At 44.1% G+C, this 24,643-nt stretch overlaps 1 protein-coding gene and 1 non-coding gene across 2 annotated transcripts; one reads left to right on the forward strand and one right to left on the reverse strand.

Annotated features, from left to right (window-relative positions):
• Window positions 1–537: 537 nt before the first annotated feature.
• On the reverse strand, window positions 538–11,091 carry PRMT5 (protein arginine methyltransferase 5). The gene is made up of 17 exons (XM_077770384.1): window positions 10,974–11,091; window positions 10,200–10,318; window positions 9,807–9,892; window positions 9,497–9,631; window positions 8,533–8,645; window positions 8,337–8,386; window positions 5,690–5,853; window positions 5,058–5,219; window positions 4,809–4,886; window positions 4,659–4,717; window positions 4,453–4,575; window positions 3,678–3,853; window positions 3,027–3,136; window positions 2,696–2,789; window positions 2,402–2,518; window positions 2,128–2,192; window positions 538–1,093 (listed from the first exon to the last, which is right to left on the reverse strand). The coding sequence occupies exons 1-17, from the start codon at window positions 11,081–11,083 to the stop codon at window positions 941–943; spliced, it is 1,914 nt and encodes a 637-aa protein (XP_077626510.1). The 5' UTR covers window positions 11,084–11,091; the 3' UTR covers window positions 538–940.
• A 347-nt stretch (window positions 11,092–11,438) lies between these two features.
• Window positions 11,439–11,511, forward strand: TRNAR-ACG (transfer RNA arginine (anticodon ACG)). Its single transcript has one exon. It is a non-coding gene; the product is annotated as a tRNA-Arg (tRNA).
• Window positions 11,512–24,643: the final 13,132 nt, after the last annotated feature.

Here is a 24,643-nt window from a genome sequence, read left to right on the forward strand (position 1 = left end):
ACATGTTGCCAGAAACACAGCTCGTCTTAACATCAAGAGAGCCAGAGTCAGAGGATCTGTGTTCGATCTTGAATACTAACTTTGTATCTTTCTATCAGTTTCAGATTCCTCCTCTGTAAAATGGAGAATTGGACTCTCAGGACTTAAAACTCTAACCTTGTGATTTTATTCAAACCAAACAGGTGGCTTTTGCTGGTGATGCCTGGAGGGCTTCCAGTTTCCCTCCCAAAACTTAGCAAAGGAGTTGGCGCTGCAGCAGCTCAGAAAAGTGGGAAGGGAAGCGGACTTGACTCACTACTCCTTTCTCCATACTGGCAAAGTTTCCTCCCCAGAGAAAAGCCTAATCACAGGCCCTAGTGTACAAGACCTCTTTGCAGCTGGTCAGAAAGGCCTACGGCCAGGAGCCCAAGAGTGACCATTTAAGCATCTTGAATGGAGAACAAAGTTAGGGCCCTTTGAGTCTTGGATAAAGGCACATATCTGAATATGCCTAGGTTTAAGTAAAGTGTGGGAAAGCAGAGGCAGGGGGCAGCGGGGTTGGAGCAGGAAAAGGCTAACTTCACTTTATTTGTATTTCCTCCCACACAAAACCATCAAAACGGGAACAGAGATGGGCAGGGAAAGGGCCGAAAGTTTGTTCAATCCACGTGTTCTCAGGGAGTGCTATTCCAGGGCGCGCTTGAGGCCGAATGCCTGTTGGAGTAGCTTCAGATCCAGCACTAATTTCTCCTGCCCTGGCCTGAAGTCTTCACAGATTGGTGGCTCAGGCCCTACAATTAATTCTCATCCTTTGCCCACCTTGATGTAAGGCAGGAAACAGACTGAAATGCTCCACTCTGATGGGCAAGGGGAATCACAGCCCACAGATGTACTGCACTTTCTGTGCTACAGGAGCCGAGCTTGAAGCTGCTTCCAAGGCTCTCAATACTTGTAGGCAGGGCTAGAGGCCGATGGTGTATGAACGGCCTGTGGGGTTGTGAATAGCAGAACAGACTGGTGCTGTCACAGCCCACTCATACCACACCTTCTTGGAATTGCTGCATCGCCAGAAACGCACACAGATGGTCTGGCCTTCACGTACCGTAATGGGCTGCTGTAAGAAGAAAGACAGGGAGGTTCAGGGTGGAGCTAATGAACTGTATGTGGCAATGTACTACTGAGCTACGGGTGGAGAGAAAAGGATAAAATGTGACATTCCAACCCTCATGAAGTTTATTTGAAGTCTTTCAGAATGAATTATCCGAACTGACCAATCAGACATTGAACAAATCATCCGAAGTGTGATGAGTGCTGTGAACATGCAGAGAACAAGCGCTATAAGGGCACCTATGGGAGGCAAGGTGAACCTAGTTCAGGCAGGAAAGTTATCTGACAAGTGGAATGTTTAAGGGGACCTGGAATATAAGTTAGCTGGGTGAAGAGATGAACAAAGAACTTTCCAGGCAAAAGAGAAGGTGTGAAAGCCTGAGACAGGAAAGAAGATGGGAGTATTACAAAAACCAAAAGAACATCCACAGAATCATGATGAGCACTGAGTAATATACGGAATTATTGTGTTGTAAACCTGAAACTAATAGAACACTGCTTTGTTAGACTTCCACTAAAAAAAAAAAAAAAAGGTGGCCCATAGGGCTGATGCAGTGTAATCACGGGAACAGTAGCTGAAAAGACAAGCCAAAACTATATCACACCAAATTTTACAAAGTTAATCCTCTATCCTGACGGCAGTAGGAAGTCACTGGATGGTTTTAAGCAGGACACCAGTATGACCAGATCTGGGTTTTTAAAAGATAACTTTTGCTCAAAGTAGAGACTAGACAGAAGAAGAGCCAGAGAAGCTGTGGGGAAACTAAGGAGACGGGCACTGCAGACATCTCAACATCTACAACAGGGATCCAAGAAGACGTGGGAGCAGCAGAACAGGGGTCATACTCAAGCATCCTCCTGAGAGCAGGGAAAGGGCAGAACACCAATGACAAAAGTTCCTCCTTAACCCATGGAGTATTAGGTGCTTCTTAATATCCTTAATATTAAGATTCTTAAAATTCTTAATATTAGTAATTCCTAATTATTCAGAATTAGTATTAGTAATTCCTAATAATTATTACTAGTAAAGGTGATTCCTACCTTAATAGGGAAGAGGATGGGAAACCACGAGAACATCCCAGGAGAGTGAGTTTCTGGACGAATACCTGTGTGAAAAAATAATGAAAACACTGAGGTCTCTGTGACTCTGCTTTTTGCGTGGGTTGAGGGGGGTGTCTTCTGTGAACAGGGAGAGAAGTAATCAAAGATCCTCATTCACTGATTCTTGGACTCCCTGTGCATCTAAATGAAACATGAACATAAGCTGCCCAGGTAACATACTCATGCCCTGCCATCCACTGCCCCAGACACTTACTTAGGGTGATGTCCTGATAAAGCACAGTTTCAAAGTAGCCTGCAAAGCCATGTAGCACCGTGTTCACCTCCACAGGAAACTCCAAGGTGCAGTATCGATTGTTATCAATCATAGGATCTGTCAAGGAAGAGTTGTATGGATGACAAGGGGCTAGAAGCTCTAGACAACATGGTAAAGCAAGAGCAAAACACAGGAAGGGAAGCCTAGAGAGAGCAGACCCAGGATAGCAAGAGAAGAAACCAGACAGGTAAGCTCTCACCCATCCAGTCAGAGGAGAGTCATGCGGGAACCCACCTCTGTTGGGATGGCTGAAGGTAAAACAGGGCTGGGGCGCAGACAGCTGGTGGAAGTTGTGCAGCCGTACCACGTAAGGCATCTCAAACTGGGCCTGTCCCGAGAGACCAAGCAAGAGCTAGAGCAGACAGGCAAGACACACCTACTTCCCCAGGGAAAGAAGCCTCAACCTCAGGGACACAGAAAAGGATAAGAACATTTTCATTTCAATTTTCGCTTTCCCACATCCCCAACTCCTTCATCCCCTCATCTGGCAAGAAAACAGTTAATGCTAATGGAGAAAAAGAAGACTAAAGAGAAAAGAGCTCTCCAGAAGAGAGTGGCTCTTTACCTCAGGGTCACGGTCCTTTTCCCGACAGGCTCGGACCTCATTGTACAGCTTGGAGGAGGAGATGGGAGCCAGAAAGGAGGTATACTCCCCAGGGATGCTCACACCATCATCTGCAGAGCAGGAAGGTCTTTTAGTTCCCAAGGGATGAAAATGGTGCATCTAACTGAAGGTTCAAACTTCCCACATCAAAACATACCACATGTGACAACATGGAGCTGCCTAGGCCTGTTTCATCTAGGTCTAGGTCCTGTCATGACAAATTCTACTTCTAGGTTAACTTACAGAGACACAAGTTAAAACTGGAAAGAACCTAAGACATTCTAATCTAGTTATTCTTAACTTCTGTGGGGCCATAAAGAACCTTGATATCTGGATGAAAGCTAAGCTCAAGGTACATATTACATCAGCTCAGAGAGTCCACAGACCACAGACTACAACTGCTCTAGTCCACTCCTCTCATTTTACAGATGTGAACAGTGAGGTTCAGAAAGAGCACTTCATTTGCTAGGGGCCTGACCCAAGTCCAACTCACCTTCCTCTAAACCTTGTCACCTCCTCCTAGGCTGCTGCTTCCCCCCACCCCCAAACTGCCACAGCTTTCTGAGCTGAGAATCCATCCCCCTTACTCAGTACATCCCAGACTAGAGGCACCTTTTAAGAAGTGTTGGGCTCCATCCAAGCACTCAGGTGACAGTTCATTGTCAGCGAAGGAGCCCAAAAGCTCACTGACGATGATGTCTGCTTTCTCTGGAGCCACCCATTCCCGCATGTCTGATGAGACTACAGTCACCTGGCTTCCCCATTCTTCAAACTGCCAGTTCTCTAGCCTAAAATAAAGATAATGCAAGTGAGGACATTGATAAGAAACACTGGCACTGGAGGGGCGACTAGGTGGCTCAGTCAGTTAAACATCCAACTTCGGCCCAGGTCATGATCTCACGACTTGTGGGTTCAAGCCCCATGTTGAGCTCTGTGCTGACAGCTAGCTCAGCCTGGAGCCTGCTTTAGATTCTGTGTCTCCTTCTCTCTCTGATCCTTCCCTGCTCACGCTGTCTCTGTCACTCTCTCTCAAAAATAAAGAAAACATCAAACAAACTTTTTTTAAATCTAAAAAAGAGGGGCGCCTGGGTGGCTTAGTCGGTTAAGCGTCTGACTTTCACTTAGGTCATGATCTTGTGGTTCGTGGGTTCGAGCCCCACGTCGGGCTCTGTGCTGACTGCCAGCTCAGAGCCTGGGGCCTGTTCCAGTCTGTGACTCCCTCTCTTTCTGACCCTCCCCTGCTCACGCTGTCTGTCTCTCTCTCTCTCCTAGAAATAAATAAAACATAAAAAAAAAAAAAGTGGTTTTAAAAAAAAAATCTTAAAAAGAAAAAAAAAGAAACATTGGCACTGGAGACAAACTTCCCAGCATGGAGGTTGCTACTCACGTCACCACAGCATTTGGGTTCTTCTCCACAGCGTAGAGCTTTATCCTCCGGTCAGCCTGCTTGGCTGCCCTCAGGGAAGCATTTACCAGGGGACCCCGGCCTGCTCCCAACACCATTAGCACCCTGAGAAAGGGAAAGGGTCAAACTGACTTAGCAGATAGAGAAGTAGGTATTGAAATCGCTGGGATGGTGGGAGGAGCACTCACTGGACGTTGGTATCCTTCTCTTCATCAGGCACTCGATCTAACAGACATTTATAGATGGCCTGGTGGAAGAAGGAGAGAAGACCTCGTGGCTATGATCCATCTTCACCCAGGTCACTCTGGGCCTGTACTTGACCCAGACCCACACTATACCTGCTGATACTGAGAGTATTTGATGGGGTCCTTCTCAAACACTTCATATGTCTGAGATTCCAGATTGTCCATCAGTGGCTGATGAATGAGAAGAGAAGGGAAAATAAGTTAGCCAGTTTCTGCAAAGGGCAACGCACCAGAATACCAATGACTTTCCCACTACTTCCTGAGCTTTGGTAGGATTTTAGGGCACCTACGGTTAGAGACATTCTCACACACCTCCCTCCTCTCAGCCTACTCCAGACCCACCTGAAGTGGGGACTGCAGATAGTCTTCATAGCCCTTGGCAAAGAGTTCATATGCATTGGGCGGAGGGCGGTTCTGGCTCAAGTATTCCAGGTACTGGAGGTAAGAACAGAACTCTTTCTCTGAGTGGTGGTTGGTGCCCGTGATGATGAATTGCACTTCCAGCTGTGAGAGAAGTCAGACCATTAGATACAGTCCTCGAACCAAGACTCTGGGATATTGTTATGGCTATGGCCAAAGAACCCTAGCGTAAAATAAGGCCCAGAGGAGCAGTTTTTTAGTTCAACAAATACCTCCAACTATCAACAAAACAGCACAAAGCTTCAATAAACTTATAAAGCCCTCTTATGCCACGTAAGCATCATCCTGGCTCAAATAGCCCCATGGATCCTCACTGTAACATCTTAAATGAAAGCTTCTGCAAAGTTCTCATGCAATCTGGTTCCTTTTGAAATGTTCTGGGCCTCCTAATGCCATTTGCCTATTTGTTCTCAAGACCTCCAACGCTGCTGAAGTTGTTCTCCAGAAACCAGAGAGAAGAATCAGCCCCACAGGGGGAGGGGGGAAGCACCGCACATATGTGAATAAGGTTAGAGGATGAGCTGGAGTAACTTTGGAAACCTTCTACCACCCACCTTGAGGAGCCGGAAGATCAGCCTCTGGTGCATCTTAGAAAGAACAGGAAATCCCTTCTTATTGGTCAGGAAAATGCTGGTAGGGAGAATGGCTGCTTTGATGGGCTCCCCAAGCCAACGATCAATGACATGATTAGACGGGAGGTCAGCCCCAATTTCAAGAGCTACACAAGAGAAAAGAAAGTTAACTACTACTATGTGAGAAGGCTTCCCTTGCTTTTTTGTCTTTTGGGGTTTTTTTCAATTTTTTAAATGTTTTATTTATTTCTGAGAGAGAGACACCGTGAGCAGGGGAGGGTCAGAGCGAGAGGGAGGTACAGAATCTGAAACAGGCTCCAGGCTCTGAGCTAGCTGTCAGCACAAGGCCTGACGCGGGGCTTGAACCCACGAACCGTGAAATCATGACCTGAGCCGAAGTTAAGACGCAAAACTGACTGAGCCACCTAGGCGCCCGCTTCCCTTGCTTTTTTGTGCAAGAGCGGTTTACTCAAGAGCAAGGCCTCCTGAGACATAGAGAAGGTAGCAAAATTGTGCAGCAGCCAAGTATACGTGAAACTCCTGATTCTTTTTTTTTTTTTAACTGTATCCAGCTTTACTAAAGATTTTTTTTTTTAATTTTAAAAAATATTTTTATTATTTATTTCTGAGAGACAGAGAGAGACAGCGTGAGGAGGGGAGGGTCAGAGAGAGAGAGAGAGACAGAATCCGAAGTAGACTCCAGGCTCTGAGCTGGCTGTCAGCACAGAGCCCAAAGCAGGGCTCGAACCCACGAGCCGTGAGATCATGACTTGAGCCGAAGTTGGATGCCCAACTGACTAAGCCACCCAGGCGCCCCTAAAGATACTTTTCATAAACAATCATGGTATTTCAGGCAGGGCATGGGCAGACAATGTTAACAGTATACAACAACTTTCAAACTCCCTTCTTTAAAGGACTACCAAAGTCAGAAAGCCACTTCACAAAACCCAACGAAGTCTTCCATTTGATGCTCTGAACAGGGAAAAGTTTAGAGTGAGGGTTAACACTTCACATTTAGCATACTGTTTAACAACTTTTCACAAGCCAACCCTGACTTTCAGGAAATGAAATGAAAACGGCAGAATTATCAGTCTGAAGCTCCACAAGCTAAAAAAGGAACTCTTTTGAGGGGTGCCATCTCCATGGTGACACTGCAAAGTCCAGATTGCCTGACATACTAGGAACCATTTTGACCAATGGGGTCAGGTTCCAACCACTGGGTTTAAGGGACGAGTCAAGTCTATGCTGAAGGCAGAGTGGGAGAAGAGAACATAAAAAATCAATTTGAGGGGGCACCTGGGTGGCTCAGTCAGCTGAGAGTCCAACTTTGGCTCAGGTCATGATCTCACTGTTCCTGAGTTTGAGCCCCGCGTTGGGCCCTGCGCTGACAGCTCAGGAGCTGGAGCCTGCTTTGGATTCTGTGTGTCCCTCTCTCTCTGCCCCTCCCCCACTCACACTCTGTCTCTCTCTTTTTCTCTCTCAGAAATAAATAAAACATTTAAAAAAATTTTTTTAAATAAATTTTAGTTTTTCCAGACCATAAGGCATCTGTGCCAAAGTGGCTAATGTATATCACCATCAAGGAATCCCTCCTCCTAGGAACCAAGAGAAAGTTTCTCAATGCTAGAAGGGAAAGGTATTTTCTCCCCCTTATCAATCTAGCTTTGGAGACATTCAATTAGTGACATTTGCCTTCCCCTTAAATAACAATGCAGTGTTCTGTGTGCTAACAACATAGCTTAAGATAAATAAATAAACAAACAAACAAATAAATAAATCAGGGGCACCTGTGTGGCTCAGTCGGTTAAGCATCTGACTCTTAATTTCGGACCAGGTCACAATTTCATGGTTCATGAGATTGAGCCCCTCATTAGGTTTTGCACTAACAGCGAGGAGCCTGTTTGGGGTTCTCTCTCCTTCTCTCTCTGCCGCTACCCTGCTTGCACTCTCTCTCTTTCTTAAATAAACAAACATTTAAAAAAAAGTAAAACAAAAATCTTCATTTTAACAAAATGATAAAAAATGTATTTCCAACTGTAAAGTCACCAGAAGTAGTTATTAAAAATGCACAGATTTCACTTGGCATCTCCAAAAACTCCTAATTCTTTTCTTTTTTAATGGTTTTTTTTGAGAGAGGAGTGTGTGTGTAGGGGAGGGGCAGAGAGAGGGAGACAGGATCTGAAGCGGGCTCTGTGTTGACTGACAGCAGAAAGCCTGATTTCACGAACTGTGAGATCATGACCTGAGCCGAAGTCATATGCTTAACCAAGTGAGCCACCGAGGCGCCCCCAAAAACTCCTAATTCTTTAAAAAAAATTTTTTTTTAATGTTTTATTTATTTCTGAGAGACAGAAACACAGAACACAAGTGGGGGAGGGGTAGAGAGAGTGGGAGACACAGAATCTGGAGCAGGCTCCAGGCTCTGAGCTGTTAGCAGAAAGCCCAATGCGGGGCTCAAACTCACAGACTGAGAGATCATGACCTGAACCGAAGTCGGACGCTTAACTGACTAAGCCACCCAAGCACCCCAAAAACTCTTAATTCTTATCCACAGGATGTCAGAGAAGGGACCTCCTGTGAATATCCTAGGACCCTCTTGGGTCCTATCCCAGGACCCTCATGGACTTACCCACCGCAATCCTCTTGCTATAGTCACACAGGGTCCGAAAGTTGTGCCACCTGTCAGGGTCAAATTACAGAAAAATACAGTTAAATATATATGGCCCACCAATTACCATAGCTTGAGGAGACCTCCCTACAGGCTCCACCCTATACTTCCCCTTATCCCACCCATTGCCCTGGCACAGCAGCAAAAGGAGACATACCACATCCATGTTTTCTCCTCTCCACTGTACTCTTCTGTGTGTGTACTCGGTGCATTCTCAATTATATCATCTCTCAGGTCCTCTGGGGCCACCAAGGGTACCCGCATCCAAAACTGCATGTGAACAAGTACTCTATTTAGAACTCTTTCGAACTCACTGTGACCAGAAAGCTTCCTTCAATTAAAAATATCTTGATCCAGGGGCGCCTGGATGGCTCAGTTGGTAAAGCGTCCGACTTTGGCTCAGGTCATGATCTCACAGTCTGTGGGTTTGAGCCCCACATCGGGCTCTGTGCTCACAGCTCAGAGCCTGGAGCCTGCTTCAGATTCTGTGTCTCCTCTCTCTCTCCCCTGCTTACTCTCTGTCTCTCTCTCAAAATAAAATAAAGACATCTTTAAAATATATATATATATATATATATATATATATATATATATACACANTATAAATAGATCCACAGGGCACCTGGGTGGCTCAGTCAGTTAAGCATCCCACTCCTGATTTCGGTTCATGGTTGTAAGATTGAGCCCTGTGTCAGGCTCTGCACTGACAGCACAGAGCCCACTTCAGATTCTCTCTCCCTTTCTCTCTGCCCCTCCCCCACTCGTTGCTGGCTCTCTCAAAATAAACAAACTTCAGAAAAAGAAAACCCTTGATACAGATCACAAGTTAATCCTTTTATGTTTTTCCCGACTTGTGGTGATATGCACGTGTACACTTACCTTGTGTACATCCTTAAGTAAATGTCTGCCTTGTCTTTTATTGCAACTATAAAGTTTCTAGAAATAAATATACATTCTATGTGTTTTATAACCATCTGCTTACCACTTTTAGATGGTGGTAGGCAGTACTGACATTTCAGTTCTGCCAAATGCACCCTTTGCTGAATGGCTAGGAACAACAAAATACCTAGCACAGCCTGACTGTCATAACACACAGCAGAAAGGGAAGCCCTTAGCCATACCATGGAGGAGTGGTGGCCAGTGTGGATGTGGTTGGTCAAAACCCTGGCCAAGTTTGTGTTATCTTCCTGATTTAGGGGCAGTAGGAAAGCTGGAAGACCCAAATATGCCCCAAAATTCAGCTCCTGTAACATGGCCTGGAATGGAGATCAAGGCGAAAAGGTTAAGAGCAACACAAATGGCTTTAATTGAATTATATTAGATTTACTAAGTTATGGAAGGGGAAAAACAACCCGCTCTTTGCACCCCGCTTGGTTATGGACCTGACTTCTAGTCTAGACAGATCTCGTTGGAGAGGTAAAACGGTCTTACCGCCTCGGAGTTCCTGCGGATCTTCTCCACTTTTGAGTCTGGACGAATCCATGGAGAAAGCTTTCCCACAATTAGCGTATTCCAGTCTGCACTCCCCCCATCCAAGAAAGACAAAGACTAAATGAGGGTCAGCACTTTACTTGTTCAATTTCTAGTTCTTAACAGGGAATAAAGAGTAGAGATGAGAGATAAAGACTTTTTCTATCACAGATATGGGCTAGCCTGGTGCAGAATAGACTATGGCTCTTAGCAGGTAAGCAAGAAAACAAAAGTTATCTGTGTCCCAGGACTAACCAATATATCCAAGTCAGGAAAGGAGGAGAATGAGGGCACTGTTAAAGCAGAAGTTGTTACTGCCTCTAATAATTAAGGGGCATATGGGATGGTCCCTACCCCTTCCTGACAGCAGTAGGTCTGATCGTGTCTGGGGGCCCGGCCGATTCTTAGCAGGTTCCTGAGTGAACTCCCTCTTGAAACGCGGGTGGAAGACAGGCATGCAGAGGAAATCAAACCTACAACCGCGACAGACCCAGAATCGTCATGTAAAGAGAGCAGCAGTGCCCAGAAATCCAAGCAACTGCATTAGGCTATCTCAATTCTACACAACCCTCTCAGCTGCCTTCAGTCACCCGACGGGACTGCTGAGTTCAGCCCACTTTGGGGCAGATCACTTCCGCTGCACTGTGTCTCAATTTCTCCCCAAAACACAGGCATGGAAAAGACAAGGAGAGAACGTAAAAATCCACCCCGAGCGGATTTTCTATTCTGTCACCAGTTTTCCAGGATCGTCACATCCAGATTTGCCCCAGTAACGCCCATGCCTTTCCCCTTAAGATTCTCTCTTCTCTCTCTAGCCCCCTAACACTCCCTCCACCTCTCAGACTGTAATCCCGCTCTCCGGCTCCCTGGAGGGTCTGTACGTCCCCTTTTTGAGTTTACCTGACAACTCCCCCGACTTTGGAGCTCAGTGACCACACGCCCCCAAAAGTTTTTTTTTCTCACGCCCCAGGGCCTAAGGCTCTCCACCCACCCCCAAGGAGTAATGGTTTCTCCCGCCCTAATCTTACTCCGACCCCCCTCACCCCTGCCTCTCTGGGATGACTAGTCTGTCCCCCCCGTCCCCGAGTTCGGAGCCTGCATTCCGCTTGCGGAGGTCTGGGCCCTCACCCCTGCTTGGCCACAGCCCCCAGAGTGTCAGCTATTTCGGGGACGCAATTCAGGTCCCTGCCGCTGGACACGCGGCTCCCACCGGCACCTCCGACCGCCATCGCCGCCATCTTTTCCCTCGCGCTGTCCACGCCGGGATTCCTTGATATTAGCAGCCAATCACAAAGCCAGAAAAAAGCCCCCGGAAGGCGGGATGAGTCGCCCTAACAACCAGAGCGTCTTCCATGGCCTCAGAGCGGGAGGCAGAGGGGTGGGGAGTGGCTCTTCCTGCCAATCAGCGGGCTGCACAGTGGCTTACGGCGTGGCTGTGGAAGATCCACCAATCTCAGGATCTGGTTCTCGACGAATTTCAATCTCCCATAATGCTTCGTGCATTCATAGAACTCTATCAAAGGACTACACGTCCCATGAAACGCTGCAATATAAGCTTGAAGTGTCATCATTGAGTCGTGTGTGATTGTCTCAGGGCCAGTGGCGCAATGGATAACGCGTCTGACTACGGATCAGAAGATTCCAGGTTCGACTCCTGGCTGGCTCGGTGGGACTGAGGCTTCTTTTATTGCATCTCATGCAATACGGCCTTAAGCAGCATCTTTTAAATCTCCCTTCCTTTCCTTACACTCTCAGAAGTTTCCTCTTTATCTTTTCGCAGCTTCGTTTTTCAGATCTTAATTTGGCTGAGTTCTGCGGCCATCATGTGTCAGCTTTTCCCGTTACCTAATTCAGAGATGATTCTTGTGTCACTCACTGCTTGCTTAGGTCCATCTAAACCCTGAGAGAACTGAGTTAATGGCTGGCGCCCTTAAAATGAGATTTGTATGGGCCTTCATATATTTACAAGTAGACTGTGGAAACTCGGCCACTAATTCCTTGTGATTCTATATCTCAACACAAAAGGTAAATAAACACACTCACACATTCGTGGTGACGGATTACAGCGAAGATGAGCCAAGAAATGCCTGGAGGAGGCCTGGGCCCTCCTAACATTCTTGTTAGAGAGACGGAAAAGAAGGAGAGGAATGAAGCAAGGAAAGACACGGGAAGGAGAAAGGGAATACCTGAAGACGGGGAGCCCAGAGGTGTTGAGGGCCTGGGAGCAGGGTTGGAAAGGAGAACATAGTACAGTAGCCCAAAGAAGGAGGCGTTGACAGAACTTAGGGGACTGCTTCGCAGGGAACCGTAGGAAACAGAGTCTGCGTTCTGGCCTCTTTGAGTGAAACAAGAAAGGAGAGGAGCGGGTTTAGGGAGAATCAAAGTTCAGGTTTGGAAGAGCTGAATTGATTGGGCGCCTAGGGGGCGCTGTGTAATAGAGAGTTGGATGAACAGTGATCTGATCTGAACCAGAGAAGATTTGAAAATGCCAGAAGAGAGGTACTGACGAAGCCACAAGACTGAGTGAGATCATCCTGTCCGTCCGTCGGGGACAAAGTCCTTGGAAACATGGAAAGGGTGTGGATAGGATAAGTTCTAAAGAGCTCTGGATGCAACGGGGTAAATGCTCCAGAAGGATGAAAGTCAAAAAGCCAAAGCAAAGAAGTAAGAAAATGCATGTGAAGTCTAAAGGGGTCGGAAGGGCTTTCCTCTCATCTTGTGATTCTTACAGATGTTACTAGAACAACTACTACAACTAGTAGACTTTATTTCTTTTTTTAAGTTTGTTTTTCTATTTTGAGAAAGAGAGAGCACAAGTAGGAAAGGGGCAGAGAGAGGAGAGAGAGAATCCCAAGCAGCCTCCACACCATCAACACAGAGCCCCATTTGGGGCTCAAACTCCTCAACCATGAGCTAGAACTCATCAACCATGAGATCATGACCTGGGTAGAGATCAAGATTCCGACCATTAACCCACTGAGCCACCCAGGTAGCCCCAGACTTTTTTTTTTTTTTAATATTTTTACTTATTTCTAGGAAAGAAAGACAGCGTGAGCAGGGGAGGGTCAGAGAGAGAGGGAGATACAGTCTCTGAAACAGGCTCCAGGCTCTGGGCTGGCAGTCAGCACAGAGCCCGACGGGGGGCTCGAACCACCAACCGCGAGATCATGACCTAAGCAAAAGTTGGACGCTTAACTGACTAAGCCACCCAGGCGCCCCGTCAGACTTTATTTCTTAAGAGAGTTTTAGATTTACAGAATAATTGCAGATACTACAGTGAGTTCCCATATGCCTCCCCAGAGCTTTCTCTGTTATTAGGATCTTAACATGAATGGTATATTTATTACAATTCAGGGACCAGTATTGATACATTATTATTAATTAAAGTCCATAGTTGATTCCAATTTCCTTAGTGTTTACCTAATGTCCTTTTTCTGTTCCAAATCCTATCCAGAATACCATGTTACATATAGTTGTCATGTTGCCTTAGGCTCCTCTGGGCTGTGGCAAATTTCTCAGGTGTTCCTTGTTTTTGATGGCCTTGATAGTTTTGAGAAGTACTGGTCAGGGATACTATAGGATCCCCTCTTTTGGGATTTGTCTGATTGTTTTCTCATGATTAGACTGGGATTATGGGTTTGGGGAAGAAGATCACAGAGGTAAAGTGTCATTTTCATAATATATCAATAGTACATACTATCAACATAATTTATAACTGTTGATGTTGACCTTTATCACCTGGCAAAAGCAGTGTTTATCAGGTTCCTCCATTGTAAAATTACACTCTCCCCACCCCCTCTCATCCTGTGCTCTTTGGTGACATCCCATGTCACCATGTGCATCCCACACTTAAGGAGTAGGGAGTTACGCTGACCTTCCTTTAGGGTGGAGTGTCAACAATATTTATTTGGAATTCTTCCCTGCAGGTATTAGGAGTAGGTGGTTGTCCACAGGAAGTGGGTGAGGGCACCGCCAACATTTTAAGAGGTAAAGAAGAGTTTTGAAGAGGCCTGCTTGTTCTCTGCCACAGCTGTGCCCAACCAAACTCTACATTCAGAGAAGGCTTATTAGATGTTGTTTCTTCTTCAGAAGCTAATTATCTGGGTTGTGGACCATCTGTGCTCCTGGCATCTTCCTCCTGATGTCAAGCTGGTGGCTGCTCTGTTGGTTGTTAACTAACCCATCCATGGGTAAGAAGGAGAGAGGAAAATCTATAAAACAGTGATGTCAGTTTTGCCCTCCATTAAAATAATTTTCAAAAGAATATGTGTAAAAAGAGGCTGGAATTTCTTTGACCAGCCTTAAAATAAATTCACAGGGGCTGCATTTCATTCTTCTGTAATGTCTTTGGATTTTCATTTAAGATGGCCTCGGCTCTAAGGCAAGCATGATGTTGAACAGCTCACAGTAATTCCATACCACATTGCTCTCCGTCTTTCCTACAGCACTTTCTTGTGACTTGAAAAAAAAAAAATACAGCTCATACTATGGGTCTATCTCTGGGAGCCAGAGAGAGGCAGAAGGGAAGGAGTGAAAAAGAAACAGAGAACTTTGTAAAGGGCTTGGCCCGAAGCATAAAATGAGAGTTGGCGAAGTTTGCCTTCTGTTCTACCTCCCTCTCTCTATCCTTGGCGCTGAACTCGTGCTCAGACACATGTAAGTCACTGAGAGAAGGTCAACCAAAGTAACCTTTGCTGAGATGAGGGTAGGGAGATGGTAGGACAGTGGGGCAGATACAATGTTACTTTCTCCCAACAGGAGCCAGTGACCAACAGGCAAAGCACTGGAAACTCTTCTGGAAAGGAAACAGTATCTTCTCCCTGATAATTCTCTCCCCCACCCCCAACCTTCCACACCACCCCCAACCCTAGCATTCCTCACCTTCAAGCCCATTTCTTCTACCTGATCCTGTTTCTGTGACCTTGTTTAAACACCTCCAGCCTATTGTAAATGCTCCTTGCTTCTCTGGTGCCCAGCTCCTCCCTCAGCACTTGCCTCCCTCCCCAGGACCCCTTCACTCACCTCTGTGCCTGCCCAGCCAGCTACAGTCTTCGACACCAAAATAATGGACCATTTGACCCTCCTACTGCTCCAAATTGCGCCTGTACAATCAAGGCTGTCCTGCAGCTACAAAAGTGGCAGAGTTACTGAGGCAAAATAATCTGTGCCGATTTGCATTCTCGTCCTTGTCATCTCTATTATATAGTGTTTATCTGTCAAAATGAATAGAAAGTAGAAACTGTTCTGGAACATAGAAAAAGATGGAAAACTACCCAATTTGTTTACAAAGCCAGAATATACCGAATATCAAAACCTGTCAGAAATAGCACCTCAAAAAAACCTATAGACAAAAACCCCCTCAAAAAAACCCTATAGACAAATCTCACTTATGCGGCATATAAATGAAAAAATCCTAAAATATTTAAGATTAATACATAAAAGTCAACAGTATATTAACATAATAATTATATACCACAACCAATTAGAATTTAATCTCAGAATTTAAGACAAGACTATATATTAGGAAATTTATTCATATGAAAGGTCAAAATAGGGGCACCTGGGTGGCTCAGTTGATTAAGTGTCTGACGTGGCCCTGGTCATGATCTCGCAGTTCGTGAGTTGGAGCCCCCCATGGGGCTCTGTGCTGACAACTCAGAGCCTGGAGCCTGCTTCGGGTTCTATGTCTCCCTCTCTCTCTGCCCTTCCCCCACTCATGCTTTCTCTCTTTGACTCTGTCTCTGTCTCTCTCTCTTAGAACTTAAATAAACATTAAAATTAAAAAATAAAATAAAATCTTTATTTAAAAAAAAAAGATGGACTGTGGAGCCAGATGGAAAGAGATTTCGGGACACCTGGGTGGCTCAGTAGGTTAAGCATCTGACTTCAGCTCAGGTCATGATCTTGCGATTTGTGAGTTTGAGCCCCGTGTTGGGCTCTGTGCTGACAGCCAGCTCAGAGCTTGGAGCCTGTTTCAGATTCTGTATTTCCCTCTCTCTCTGACCCTCCCCTGCTCATGCTGTCTCTCTCTCTCAGAAATAAATAAAACATTTTTAAAAAATTTAAAAAAGAGATATTTAAAGTTCTGTTCCGTTCATCCATTTACAAGCCACATTAGCATAAATCTCTCTGGCCTCAGTTTCCTCATCCATAAGATGGGAATGTCAATAATAGTTCTTATCTAAAGAGAATTAGTTAAGTTTAAATGTTTATTTATTTATTTTGAGTGAGAGCAAGCAGGGGACAGACAGAGAGAGAAGGAGAGAGAGAATCCCAAGCAGGCTCCGTGCTGACAGTGCAGAGCCCAATGACTAAGAGCTTGAACTCAAAAACCATGAGATCATGACGTGAGCCGTAATCAAGAGTCATGCTCACCTGACTAGTCACCCAGGAACCTGAGGATTAGTTCAGTTTAGTTAAAATAGCAACACACTGAGAACCTTCCCTGCACATAGTGAGCCTTCAATATTGTGATTAGTATTTTCCCCATTTACAGTGGTAACAATAACACTGCTATAAAATACTTATTTGTAATCTTACTGAAAAATGTGAGGAACTTATATGAAGAAAATTATAGGTGCACCTGAGTGGCTCAGTTGATTAAGCGTCTGACTCTTGATTTCAGCTCAGGTCGTGATCTCACAGGTTTATGAGATCAAGCCCACATCAGGCTCTGCACTGATAGTGTGGAGCCTGCTTGGGATTCTCTCTCCTTCTCTCTCCCCCTCCCCTGCTTGCACACACACTCTTTCTCTCAAAATAAATAAATGAACATTATAAAAAGAAAATCACAAAGTTTTGCTGATACAATGAAAGAGAAAAAATGAGACAGCCATGTTCTTACAAAAAATCTCATAAAGATGTCAATTCTTACAAAATTAATTTCTTGCTTTTACAACATTCAATCACAATTCTAATGGAATCTTTTGTTACTCGATAAAATGAGTCTACTGTTCATCTGTAATAAAAATCATACAAGAAAAGCAAAGAAAATTTTTAAAAAGAGAATGGAGAAGGAATTTATTCTATATTTTTAGCCCTTTACCTTAAACCCCTTTATGAAATAAGCAATGTATAAATAAATAAAGAGTTACAATGTGCAGTTGGTATTAGAATAGAGAGAATAAAAGAGCTAAACCAATTGCCCAGAAACAGACCAGTTGTATGTGTGTACGTATTTGTGATTAAATATGGTTTTATTTGTAATAATAAAAACAGCTAACAATCACTGAGCCCCTTTTGTGTCAGGTTCTATGAAAAGCACTCTACATTCACAAGAACCCTGTGAGGTAGGAAATATTATTCTCTCAGTCTTAGAATGATTAAGTGAGTTGCCCCTTAAGAAAGGGTTTAGATGGGGTACAAACAGGTTAACTGACTCCAGAGCCTTTGATCTTAACCTTAAGACACATGATCTATAATTTTCCTTCCAGAAAGCTATCTGACTATCCTAGACAATCTTTCCAAACTAGGACAAAGATTAATTAAGAGAAATGCTTAGTGTAGCATTTTTTTTTTTATGATTACAAAGAATGTAAAACAACAAGTTGGATATCCTATAGGGGTATGGTTAAATAAATCATCCATGCAATGAAATCTTAAGCAGCCATTAAAATCAATGTTGCCAGAGAAAATTTAATAACATGGAGGAGCACTCAATGATATGCTATTCTGTGACACAGATTACAAACTGTATATACAGAATGACTTTGATATGTGGGGAAAAGTGGTATTTTCCAAATTTTCTGTAATAAACGTGTTTATATTATATGGAAGACATTTTTTAAGTTTATTTATTTATTGAGAGAGAAAATAAGTGGGGAAGGGGCAGAGAGAGAGGGGGACAGAGGATCCAAAGAGGGCTCTGTGCTGACAGCAGAGAGCCCGATACGGGGCTTGAATTCACCGTAAAGGCTTGAATCCACAGCTAAGCCATGGATGATCTTTGGATGCTGAGGGGAGATCTGAAGTGTTTTGAAGAGAGAAATGATGAAGTGATGTGAAAATTTCAAAATACTTAGGAAAAGCAAATTAGAATCATCATAAAAATTGGCCTGGCAGAGGTGTATGAGAGGAGGGACAATTGGTTAGGGACAATTGTTAGGACGATTGGTAAGGCCCCAAATCAGGACCTCGAGTAGGATGGAGCAGTGGCAGGGAAAAGGTACCCATTGACCTCACAAGGGAGCAGGACATTGGCGTGGTCCTCAGGGCCTGGCCCCAGCTTTGTAGACCCAGGGTCTCTAGGGGCAGAGATATTCATCCAATGTATGGGGGAATCCCCTTCCCAGAGTCCTGGAGAAGCAAATCAGAAAACATGATGTTGCTTGGAAGATACATAGTTGGACCCAAGGTGTCCAGGATCTCAGGACAGTAGGTTCTGGAACCAGACTGTATGGGTTCATCCCAGGCCTCTTCAACTCACAAGCTCTGTGACATTGCACAGGTTACCCCATCTCTCCACACCTCACTGAGTTTCCTTATTTGGAAAGTGGCGATGGTAATAGTACTTACCTCAGAAGTTTGCTAGGATAATTAAGTGACTTGCAAAATGCTTAGAAATAATATCTGGCACTTAATAAGGGTTCGAAGCTCTTGTGTTTTGAAGAAAGTTTGCAATCAGGCCTTGTGCCTGCCCCCAGTGTAGCCCCTCTCTTCAGTAACCTAACTCATTTGTATTCTCAATTCAAACAGGGGTGGGGCTGAATGAAAACCAGGATACTTGTGTGATGGTGAGTTTTATGTGGTTCAACGTGGCTAGCCTGTAGTACCCAGTTATTTAATCAAATGCTAATCTAGGTGCTGCAGTGGAGATGTTCTGTAGATGTGGTTAATAACATCTACGATCAGATGATCTTAAGTAGAGTACCTTGGATAGTGTGAGTGGGTCTCATCCCATCAGTTTAAGGCCTCTTAAAAATTTTTATTTATTTATCTATCTATTTATTTACTTATTTATTTATTTTTAAGTAATCTCTACCCTCAACATGAGGATTCCCAACAGGGCTCTAAGATCAGGAATTGCCTGCTCTACTGACTGAGCCAGCCAGGAGCCCCGGTTTAAGGCCTTCAGAGCAAAAAATGAGGTTTCCCGCTGAAGAAGAAATTCTGCCTCAACACAGCAGCAGCACTTCTGCCAGCATGTCCTGCCTACAGTCTGCCCTGTACCTTTCGGAACTGCCAGCCCACAGTCACATGAGCCAATTCCTTAAAATAAATCTTTTTATCTAATTAATATAATACAATAATAATATAATGTAATATAATATAATATAACATAACATAATATAACATAACATAATATAACATAATATAATAATATATAATATATATTACACGAGTGTTATATTAGTTTCAGGTGTACAATATAGTGATTCAACAACTCTCTATATTATTCAGTGCTCATCATGGTGAGTGTACTCTTTAATCCCTATCACCTGTTTCACCCATCCTTCCCACCCACCTCCTCTCTGGTAACCCTCAGTTTGTTGTCTGTAGTTAAGAGTTTGTTTTTTGGTTGACCCTGTTTTAAAAGATCATTTGCATTATACANATCATAGGTTCTGTTACTCAGGAGAGCCCTGACCTTGCTCTTTGGATATCCCTTTTCTTTTTCTTTGTTTTAATTTTTTTTAATGTTTCTTTTTGAGAGACAGCACAAGTGGGGGAGGGACAGAGAGAGAGAGACAGAATCTGAAGCAGGCCGCAGGCTCCAAGCTGTCAGCACAGAGTCCGACACAGGGCTCAAACACATAAACTGTGAGATCATGACCTGAGCCAAAGTCAGACACCCAACCGACTGAGCCACACAGGTGCCCCTGCATAACCCTTTTCTAAACTCGGGGCTGATTGTTTACTTTTTTTTTTTTTAACATTTATTTATTTTTGAGAGACAGAAAGTGAGAGGGGCAGGCAGAGAGCCAGAAGGAGACACAGAATTGGAAGCAGGCTCCACAGAGCTTGACCTGAGCGGAAGTCGATGCTCAACTGACTGAGCCACCCAGGCACCCCTGATTGTTTACTTTTGATTATACATTCTTTCTTCAGCCAGGCTTGGTACATTTAGGTCTCTCTAAATTTCATTCTATTTTTCTGAGACTAGGAAAGCCACTTAGGCTAGAACTCAGTCACTCAAATACATACCACGTTTCTTTTTTTTTTTTCCTTAAAGTTTATTTATTTATTTTGATGGGGGGGGGCGGGGAGCAGAGAGAGGGAGAATCCCAAGCAGGCTCTGCACTGCCAGCATGTAGCCCAACGAGGGGTTCAAACTCACAAATCATAAGATCATGACCTGAGCTAAAATCAAGAGTCAGAGGCTTACCCAACTGAGTCACCCAGGCGTCCCATCAATGACATACCACTTTTCTTGGTAAATTATTTCTACAAATTACCAATCTTGTCCATTATCAGTTGCCTCCTATATTTTCACTGTCTTTTTTAAAAAATTTTTTAATGTTTTATTTATTTCTGAGAGAGACAGCATGAGCAGGGGAGGGTCAGAGAGAGGGAGACACAGAATCTGAAACAGGCTCCAGGCTCTGGGCTAGCTGTCAGCACAGAGCCTGATGCGCGGCTCGAACCCACGAACCGTGAGCTCATGACCGAAGTCGGACGCTCAACCGACTAAGCCACCCAGGCGCCCCTTCACTGTCTTTAAGATATAAAAACACCTATCAGTTCCTTTTTTAAATAATATAAATATTTTTAATTTATTAACGGTTACTTATTTTTGAGACAGAGAGAGCACAAGTGGGAGGCAGAGAGAGAGGGAGACACAGAATCCAAAGCAGCCTTCAGGCTCTGAGCTGTCAGTACAGAGCCCCAGGAGGGGCTCAAACTTTCAAAACTGTGAGATCATGACCTGAGCTGAAGCCGGCCGCTCAACTGAGCCACCCAGGTGCCCTGACCTACCAGTTCCTTTAACAAAACCTAGTTCAGGTCTTTCAAGATGGGTAGTGTGGAGGGACTGTTCACAGGGTAAGGGGCCCCACAGGGTGGAAGGCGGGGTTTTTCTCTCCTTTGGCGAATCATCAGGCTGGCCTCTAGGGGGCGCTGGATTTCCTCTTTGTGGTGGTTGAGGGAAAATGCAGGGTGGCTACCCCAGAGACCTGGATAATCACCTTGAGGGAACAGGTTTAGTTTGTCCAAGAGCCCCAGAGTTTCCTTAAGGAGAACAATCCTAGGGTAGCCTGGGTAGCTCAGCCGGTTAAGCATCCGAGTTAGGCTCAGGTCATGATCTTACAGTTCGTGGGTTCAAGCCTGTGTTGGGCTGTGTGCTGACAGCTCAGAGACAGGAGCATGCTTCGGATTCTATGTCTCCCTCTCTGTCTGCACCTCCCCTGCTTGTGCTCTGTCTCTATCTCAAAAATAAATAATTATTAAATAAAAAAACAAAAAGGAGAACAATCCTATCCTAAGTTCTGGAGGTGATGTACTTTGTTTCTCGTTATGAAGAAGAATCAGCAAGACTTGATTCTTTATCAGATGAGTAAAAGACAAGTGAAGAAAAACATGCCTGAGAAAGAATGGAGAGGCAGTAAATGTAAATCTTTTCTGAAAAGTATGAGGGGCAGCGAGGGCAACTGAAGACCAAGATGCTAACCTTCAGCTCTCACGGTCACCCAGCCCCTCTCCTGGCCCACCTCCAACCCCCTTCCCACCTATTCCACAGTAGCCAACGGCTCACGAAAACGGCACATCCTTTGAACCTGCCATCTCCACGCACTGTGAAGGGGACCAAGACAAACTGCTGTAGTGGCCCTTTGGGCAGCACTAAACACCCTTTGTGTCCCTTCTCCCACTTCCATGGAACAGTTTTGAGATACTTTTTCTACCAAACCATATTCATAAGCTCAGTAATTAGTTTATTTTTTCATAAAATTACTAGAATTAATATATTGATTTTCATACCAAAAATGCTTTAAAGGCACTTGAGCAAGAAACAAACGTAATGATATTCAATTAAGCATTACGTAACAGGGCAAACTGGGAACAACCTGAATATCCATCATGAAGGCAATGGGTGAAATCATGATACAGCCATACTCCCAATAATATGAGCTAATATTTCTGTACATACATTTGCAAATGTTTAGAAAAAGCTCTGCTCTGGAATCATATTCACCAAATCAGTCTGGTTACTCTAAGGTAGTGGATTAGTACAATGGGCTATGCGTGTGTGCTGCATGAGTGTGCGTGTTAAATCTTTTACTTGTTACTATTACGTATCGCTGCTTGAATTTTTTTACAAAGCACATTTGTTTTGTTTTTAAGCCAACATTTTTTATATAGTTGGGCAGCACTGTTGCTAGCAAATGTTCAGTTTTATTTAGGTTTTGGGAAACACATGGAGCAGCTAGCTGTCCAGCTCCCTGTCATTTAGGGAGCCAGGGCTGGGAACCACTGCCTTGGGAGCCATTTTGCTTTCTCAGGTAGTCACTTCTCAAACCCCAGCTCTCCAGAGACTTGATTGAAGCCATGGGATATTCTTTCCAAATTTTGGTCATTTAAGATGAAAGCTTTCCTGGGTGTATGATTTACTCATTTCTCACCCTGTTTCTTCACCTACTGTCACTTCTCGTTTGTCTTTGTCACGTTTTGCAAAATACCATTCCAGACTCAACTCTACAAATCCTGAACCAAATCTGTCTTCCCTACTAATGCTCTACCTTATAATTCCTGATTCACTTCTTTTGGTTTTTCAACTATATTCATTTGCACTTCCTGTTACTTTATCTTCTTAGACTGTTTTTTTAAACTCATTTTTTTTTTTAACATTTATTCATTTTTGAGGGAGGGGGGCATGAGCAGGGGAGGGGCAGAGAGAGAGGAAGACACAGAATCTGAAGCAGGTTCCAGGCTCCGAGCTGCCAGCACAGAGCCCGATGCGGAGCCCAAACCCATTAGCCATGAGATCATGACCTAAGCTGTAGTCAGATGCTCAACGGACTGAGTCACCCAGGCGCCCCATATTCTTAGACTGTTTTTATGTGTCCACTATTGTCTATAAGTTGTAGACACTGAGACAGAGTCTATTTCTTTTTTTTTTAATCCTTATTATTTTGAATACCAAAACCTAGTATGGTTTAAGACAAGTACCTAACTAAGTGAGAAAATGCTACATGCCATAATAAACATCAGGAAAAACTACTTTGGGACGTTGATGTCATCTCCAGATCCTACTAACTACAAAGGGAAAATGTACTTCTGTATATTAGAGATCAGCAGTTACCACCTTAACCAAGCAGTACAACTCAGCATAATTTAAATCTTTTAAAAAAGTTTTTTTTAATGTTTATTTTTGAGAGAGAGAGAGAAACTGCGTGTGAGTGGGGAAGGGCAGAGAGAGAGGGAGACACAGAAGCTGAAGCAGGCTCCAGGCTCTGAGTGGTTAGCACAGAGCCCAATGCAGGGCTCGAATCCGTGAACAGTGAGATCATGACCTGAGCTGAAGTTGCACGCTTAACCCACTGAGCCACCCAGGCGCCCCCAACCCAGCAAAATAGTGATACCCTCTACCATAAGGCTCCAGGGTGATATAATGTGATGTACATAATGTCATCTATTCTTTGCAAAAGTGTTTACCCTGAATCTAAAAAGGCTGTAGACCTACTTCCAGTTTACAGTAGGCTTATAGCACTGTCCCATTTTTTTTAATAGCATCTGTATTTTTTGTTAATGTTTATTTTGAGAGAGAGAGGGAGAGAAAGAGAGAGAGAGAGAGAGAACAAGGGAAAAAGGCCAGAGAAGAGAAAGAGAATCCCAAGCAGGCTCCACACTCAGTGCAGAGCCCAATATGGGGCTCGATTTTACAACCATGAGATCATGACCCGGGCAGAAATCAAGAGTCAAACGTTTAACCGACAGAGCCACCCTAGCACCCCAATAGCGTCTTTATATTTTTTAAAACTTTTATTTATTGAGGTGCCAGGGTGGCTCAGTTGGTTGGGTGTCTGACTTCAGCTCTGGCCATGATCACAGTTTGTGAGTCTGAGCCCTGCATTTAAAAAGTTAAAAATGTTTTTAAATGTTTATTAAGTAATCTCTACGCCCAACATGGGTCCTGAACTCACAACCCCAAGATCAAGAGTCCCACTGACTGTTCCACTGAATGAATCAGTCCCTGGTGTCCCTAGAACTTTCTATAATGATATAAATGTTGTATATTTGCACCATCCAATACAGTAATGCCAACCTAATGAAATCTCAATTTTTTGTCTTAAATTTGAAATTAAAATTTTTTTAACTTTTTAATTTTTGAGACAGAGAGAGACAGAGCATGAGCAGGGGAGGGGCATAGAGAGAGGGAGACACAGAATCCGAAGCAGCCTCCAGGCTCTGAGCTGTCAGCACAGAGCCCGATGCAGGGCTCGAATTCGAATCCACAAACTGTGAGATCAGGACCTGAGCCAAAGTTGGACGCTTAACCAACTGAGCCACCCAGGTGCTCCTAATTTAAATGTAAATACCTATATGTGGCTAGTGGCTACTATACTGGGTAGAACAGGAAAGGAGCAAGTTAACCACCGCAGGAAATAATGACAATGGGACATTCTACAAAGCCTGTATTTTTAAAAACACTAATTTCTATTAAAAAAAAAAAAAGATAGGGAAATGGTCTATTTTAAAAGAGATTACAGGACTGCCTGGGTGGCTAAATTGGTTCAACAGCTTGAGCCTCACATGCTCTGCGGCTGAGCATGGAGCCTGCTTGGGATTCTTTCTCCCTCTCTCTCCATCCTTCCCCTGCTCGCATTCTCTCTCTCTCAAAAATAAACAAACATTAAAAAGAGAGA

The sequence above is a fragment of the Crocuta crocuta genome, unplaced genomic scaffold (genome assembly GCF_008692635.1).
Source record: "Crocuta crocuta isolate KB4526 unplaced genomic scaffold, BGI_CrCroc_1.0 scaffold175, whole genome shotgun sequence".
Lineage (NCBI taxonomy): Eukaryota > Metazoa > Chordata > Mammalia > Carnivora > Hyaenidae > Crocuta > Crocuta crocuta.

Excerpts from the sequence above, each read along its gene's own strand:
- PRMT5 (XM_077770384.1), bottom strand. The coding sequence starts at position 11,083 with ATGGCGGCGATGGCGGTCGGAGGTGCCGGTGGGAGCCGCGTGTCCAGC. Across the intron at positions 10,319-10,973 it reads GGGGCTGTGGCCAAGCAGGG|GTTTGATTTCCTCTGCATGC; the intron begins GTGAGGGCCCAG and ends TCGCGGTTGTAG. Across the intron at positions 2,193-2,401 it reads TTATCAGGACATCACCCTAA|GTATTCGTCCAGAAACTCAC; the intron begins GTAAGTGTCTGG and ends TTTTTCACACAG.